General features: G+C 41.8%; 1 protein-coding gene across 1 annotated transcript; it reads right to left on the bottom strand.

Moving 5' to 3' along the window:
- Positions 1-4,510: 4,510 nt before the first annotated feature.
- LOC102988052 (beta-1,4-galactosyltransferase 5-like) lies at positions 4,511-5,677 on the bottom strand. Its single transcript, XM_028497007.2, is given in 2 exon segments — positions 4,511-5,067; positions 5,070-5,677. Coding segments are annotated over 2 exon segments (1,032 nt in total). The 5' UTR covers positions 5,572-5,677; the 3' UTR covers positions 4,511-4,537.
- Positions 5,678-6,346: the final 669 nt, after the last annotated feature.

Here is a 6,346-nt window from a genome sequence, read left to right as displayed (position 1 = left end):
CTGAGCTCTAGAGCCTGTGAGCCATAACTACTGAAGCCCGCACGCCTAGAGCCCGTGCTCTGCAACAAGAGAAGCCAGGACAATGAGACAGTGCTACGAAGAGTAGCCCCCACTCGTCGCAACTAGAGAAAGCCCGTGCACAGCAACGAAGACCCAATACAACCAAAAATAAATTAATTGATTAATTAAAAAAAAAAAGAAATAACTTTTTGGTAGTGAAATTAGTGGTATTCAAGATGGGTGCTTGGCTAGATTTTGATGAGGGTATCTGAAATACTTCTTAGCTGTTTTTGGTGTGTGGATTGAAGATCGGGGGATTTCCAGTGCTAACCAAAGATTATACTAACCCTTAGATGTAGGTTAAAATTAATTTACACACATATATCACATTGTTCATACTGAACTGTTTCAAAATAAAATACTACACAGGCAGTACAGCAGACTTAGACATGTTTCTAGTGGAGATCTGGAACAGGAGAAATATCCAGGGGACAAACACACTGCTACCCGTAGAATTGCCCTTCTCATCCATATTTAAGAATTAGTAACATTCTAATTCAAAGTATTGAGCCAGATTCCTTTTTCTAGAATGAGTTCTTTTTCTCTCAGGAAGTTGCTCAAACTCATTTAAATAGACTCTGGGTGGCCCATCCAATATTTCCCCAAATATGCCCAAACTTGGCATTCCACCTCAATGTAGCTCTTGAAATTTTGCTACCACGCCAGCATATGTATGTATGTATATATATATAAAGAGAAAAGAACATATATGCTATGTTCTTTTTTCCAGTCATATTTCTTTCCTCTCAATAACTGAGTTGCCCCTCCTTTCTTTTTCAAGAATTGTTTATCATGGGACTTCCCTGGTGGTGCAGTGGTTAAGAATCCGCCTGGCAATGCAGGGGACACGGGTTCGATCCCTGGTCTGGGAAGATCCCACATGCCACGGAGCAACTAAGCTTGTGCGCCACAACTACTGAGCCTGTGCTCTAGAGCCCACGTGCCACAACAACTGAGGCCCGTGCACCTAGAGCCCGGGCTCCACAACAAGAGAAGCCACCGCAATGAGAAGCCCGTGCACCGCAAAGAAGAGTAGCCCTCTGCTGGCCGCAGCTAGAGAAAGCCTGTGCGCAGCAATGAAGACCCAATACAGCCAAAAATAAATAAATAAAATAAATAAATTTATTTAAAAAAATAAAGAATTGTTTATCGCATTTAAGGTTCAATGATACCCTTGTTTTACTTTGCTGTTAGAAGTGGAGAGGACCCATCACTCACTCCTCATTTATTAGTTCTAACCTATTTATAACTAGATTCAAGGAGTCGATGAGGAAAGTAGTACGGTGCTGGCAAAGTTGATTTGCATAATGTGCAGAGACACTCAGCCTCTTACTCCAATTTGAACTTATCCACTAATGAGACTAAAAAGCTGGAGAACTTCAGACCTTCCCAGCAGGTGAAGGTCTAAAGCAGCTATAGAAGATCAGGCTATATGAAGCAATTCCATCTGAAGTCAGGAAAACCCAAAAGGGGGAAAAAAAGTGACCCAAGGATTAGCATGAGCCATTGGCACATTGGACCCATCCAGGAAAGACATGGGACTCTCATCCATGTCCTGCTCCAGGGTGTTGAGGTATGGACAAGGGGGTAGGAGGAGAATGCCCCCTCCCCATAGACTCCTGATCAAATACTTTGACCTCTAGGGCACAGTCATAACTTCCCTTCTGCCCAAATTCACTTTTCAAGAAGACATAAGGGGTCTTCTGTGCTAAGGAAATAGAAATTTCAGAGGAGGAGCAAAATGAAGTTAAACTCCCTCTTTTTGGTTCTCTCTAGCTTTCTTTCCTCCTAGGCAGCTGGAGGGTAGGATGGGAGTAGATGAGGGTCTCCTGCTTGGGAAGTGCTTCTCCTTTTTGAAGACATCACAGACAATGGTGGCAGGGGGGACCAGAAACAAGGGGGCCTGGAGATAGCTATCAGGACTGTCTATCTCAACCTTAAGTTAATGGGGTGAACAGAGTCCATAACTGTCCCATGTATCTGCCCACTTCCCCAGCATTTGGGCCTAAAGACCTAGGTGGATATTAAAAAGTCAGTAATAACTCTTAGGCATTTGTGCCTTCAGAACCAACTGAAGCATCTCCACCAGCCATTCAGATAACAGGGAGCCCAGGCATCTCTTTGCTTTCCTTGGAGACCAGCATTTGACCACAGATAAGCCTTTCCCAAAGCACCTGATTAAGTTTCCAAATATATCCTGCATTAGCATTAACCGCAACTTCATTATCATAGGATGATTGTTCTTCAGCAAAGCCTGTGTGCCATTTCCATCCCTCACACTCACGTAACAGCAGTGGAGTTTGGACACATGCTTGATTGCTTCTTATACAAACTTGACAGTTGCTCATCAAATTCTTTTCTAATGGCCTACTGTTAAAGCCTTAGTAGACCTCATTAAGGAATGATTACCTCATTTGAATCTTTAATTATCTTCCACCTCTTTTTATGGATATAAACATGCAACTCCCTCATAGAACTATCATCATATGAGTATGTTCATTAAGTCCAACAGCTGTCCTTTACCATCGAGGCCCAGAACATTTAAGCACTACTTTTCTGAATATCTCATCAGTTGAATTATCTGATTTATTTTACACTTTTCAAAACAGTAAGCCCTAAGTTATGAGGTTTTGTCATATTGCTTACATTGAACTCTGCTCTTCCTCTGGTTATCTCAAAACAGTGGATGCAAATTTCCATCTGGAGGTGTGAAATTCTGAATATTGGTCAGTTTTCACAGGTGAGAAGAGCCAAATGATTGCTGATTATAAATTGAGTCCTGTTTAGTAAAATCCATATTCTGTCTTGATAAACTTTCTGCTAAACATCTCAATTAATAGCAAACTGGTTCTGGAGTTTATTCTGAGGTGACAAGTTTACTTTCCAAAATCAGATTAGAAATTAGTTGGGTTTTTATTTTTATTTTTTCTTTTGCTTCTTTGAATTTTTAACTTTTCTGTAGAGAAGATGAATTTCTCATATAACTTAATAAAACTGTTGTAAAGAAGTGAGTAATATTGTGAACACTTCAAATTACCATGAAAATGTTAACCCCAAGGGAGGACTGTCTGGATGGAGTTGCTGCCCAGCACTGACTCTGAGTGCAGCCTTTCAATGCTTCTATAGTTCGTTAAAGTGAGGTCTTCTGGGCTCATATGGCAGCATGAATTCAGCTTTGAAAACTCACTCTGCTCCAAACACATACATGGATAAACACATGGATCAAATACAGAAATACAGAAAAAGAGTACTAAGAAATTCGACGGACATAAAGGTGAGATTAATATCTTACTGGGCCGGTCATGGAAGAGAGATTTTTTTTTTTCCTCTAATTCTCTGTATTTAAAAAAAAATAATGGGGGGAAGGGAAACAGGTGAAGGAGGTTAAGAGGTACAAACTTCCAGGTGCAAAATAAATGAGACATGGGTATGAAATGTATAGTGTGGGGAATATAGTCCATAACTATATAATATCTTTGTATGGTGACATATTGTAACTAGACTTACTGTGGTGGTCATTTTGAACTGTATAGAAATATCAGATCACTGTACTGTATAACAGGAACTAACATAGTGTTGTAGGTCAATTGTACTTCGAAAATAAATAAACAAACTCATCTAGAAATCAGATTTGTGGTTACCAGAGGCAGAGGGTGGAGGGAGGGGAACTGGATGAAGGCAGTCAAAAGGTCCAAACTAAAAAAAAAGTTATGTTTTAAAATTTGAGATAATTGTAGATTCACTTGCAGTTGTACGAAATAATATAGCGAGACCTTATGTACCCTTTACTCAGTTCCCCCAGATAACACCTTGCACAACTATAGTCAATATCACAACCAAACTATTGACATTGCTATAATTCAATGATCGATCCATATTTCATACGTTATATGTGCACTTATTTGTTTGTACATTTAATAATGTGCAATTTTATGTTGCAAGTATAGATTCATGTAATCACTTCCACTGTCCAAATAGATAAGAGGTCCATCACCATAAGGATCCCTTCTACTGCCTTTTTTTTTTTTTTTTAATGAAACCAAAGAGAACACGAGAGATGTAGAAAAATGGTTGTGTGGAGTTTCCTTTGCCCTTCCTAAAACACAGCTGCCCTGTGGTGGGTCTGCCTCTTTGCTCTGAAATCCAAGAAGCTCCTAAGGCCATTCGTGGCAGGATGGTGGCGGATCATAGTTTTGGTTGTGGAGACTGTAGAGGAGATGGGACATCAGCGCAGAAGATGGGGGAGAAGAGCAGTCTTGTGAAAAGAGGAAGTCAGTTCCCGGCCTTGTCCCTCAAGCCCAGTGAGTCCAAATGGTGAAGGCGTTTTGTGCGTGTGCTCTGTTCACATTTTTCCTTGAACCCTGTGATCCTTCATGAGACACTGGATTTCTGTTTTCTTCTGCGGAGCCCCTAGACATGTCGTCAGGCTGCTTTCTTGGGGGCAGTGGGTGAAGCAAACATATATTCTCCCCTCGTCTCAGTACTCGGTCACCTGAGCCAACTCGGGTGTCAAACTGACAGTAATGTTTTTATACAAGGCGTCGTATGTGATGTTTGCAAAGTAGTTCAAGTTGTTGAGGCCGTCCAGCCCCTGCCGTTCTTTGGACTTCCTCAGCAACGCATACCTTCCAAGAAACTGGACTTCTCCTCGGTGGTGATGAGGAATGGACTTGTATTTCCCTGTGTCACCTTCTGGCCGACTCACAGAATGGCCTGCATTCTGTACTCTGTTCCACAGGTCGTCATCTCCTCCACCCCAACCCCAGAAAGCATTAGGAAAGCCATTGATTTTCCGAAACTGTTCCACTGTTAAGCCGCTCACTCCGCCAAAGAACTCAGTATAAGGAAGCAGATACATATACTTATCCAGTTTAGTTGCAAAGTGCCTTGGCATCTGTCCACATCCATAATAGTTACAATCGCTTTCTGGTATATGATCCACATCACGAAAAATAAGACAGTCCCAGTCCAAGTCCTTCATTGCTTCTTGAAAACCCACATTAAAAGCATGGCTCGATTAAAGGGTTGGGTGCCAACTTGCTCCACCACATAAAATGCAAACTGTAAGTGCTGGCGCTGGAGGATGGGAATCAGGTGTCGGAGCAGGACCGGGAGGTGCTCATGGCAGTTCCGGAAGGGGATAAGGATTGCCACCTTCCATCGAGGAATGCAATCCGATGGCTTCCAGTGACCTCCGAGCTTGATGGTTGGGTCTCTAGAGAAGAGTTCATGGATGGCATCCATTCCAATTTCACTCATGTTTATGGCTATGGGGCCTTTCATGGAAGGGAGCCTTTCGGGGCAGGTATGGTTTGCAAAGTAGGTGAAGTCTTCAGGAAGAAAAGTTGTGGTTTGTAGGAAGGTTTCGCTGTGGTTCAAGTCAAGAGGATAATCTGAGTCATTCACGCTGCTGTTCCTCTTCGCGTAAGCGCTCCAAACTACCTGCTGGTAAACCTGAGCGCCGATCGTTCTCATGTTGTCCCGGATGAGAATGCCTTGAGCCTGCATCATGAAGAGGTAGGTGTTCACTGCTAGTGTTGGAGGGTCTCCTGCAGAGGCGGGGGATGGCTGTGGCTCACCGCGGGGACCAGGACACTGGCAGCAGAAGCCCTGGCAAGCACACCTTGGTGTGAACCCTCCCAGAGTCCCATTCTACTGCTTTTTTATGACCACAGACACCATATTCCCCGCCCATCACTAACCCCTGGCAACCACTAATCTGTTTTCCATCTCTAAACTTTTGTCATTTCAAACTGTCAGATAAATGGAAGAATCACAGAGTATGTGACCTTTTTGAATTGCCTTTTCAAACTCAGTATAATTCATCTGAGATCCATCCAAGCCATTGCATGTATCACTTCCTTTTTACTACTGAGTAGTATTACATGGTATGGATGTACCACAGTTTGTTTATCCATTCACTCATTGAAGGATCTTTGGATTATTTTTAGTGTTTGACTATTACAAATAAAGCTACCATGAGTTATGTATATTTTTTGTGCGAATGTTAAGTTTTAATTTCTCTGGGATACATGCCCAGAATTTTTTTCAATCTCCAAAACTGAAAACATAATAGGATGAAATCATGTATCTCATACAGTTCTCACAACTAGTCTTTGAGCCTGATCTGGACTACTGTACTCATTTTAGAGATAGAGAAACTGGAATTATAAAAATGATTCATCAGATTACTCCAAATGTAAACTTTGAAGTTGGAATTCTTTCTCATTAAGGCCTTGTTTATTCTTTAAGGCAGCCCTTTTAGAAGGGAAGTTTTCTCCATACC

This window comes from Physeter macrocephalus, chromosome 2 (genome assembly GCF_002837175.3).
Source record: "Physeter macrocephalus isolate SW-GA chromosome 2, ASM283717v5, whole genome shotgun sequence".
NCBI classification, from domain to species: Eukaryota; Metazoa; Chordata; class Mammalia; order Artiodactyla; family Physeteridae; genus Physeter; species Physeter macrocephalus.
This window is presented reverse-complemented; position numbering and strand designations above follow the sequence as displayed.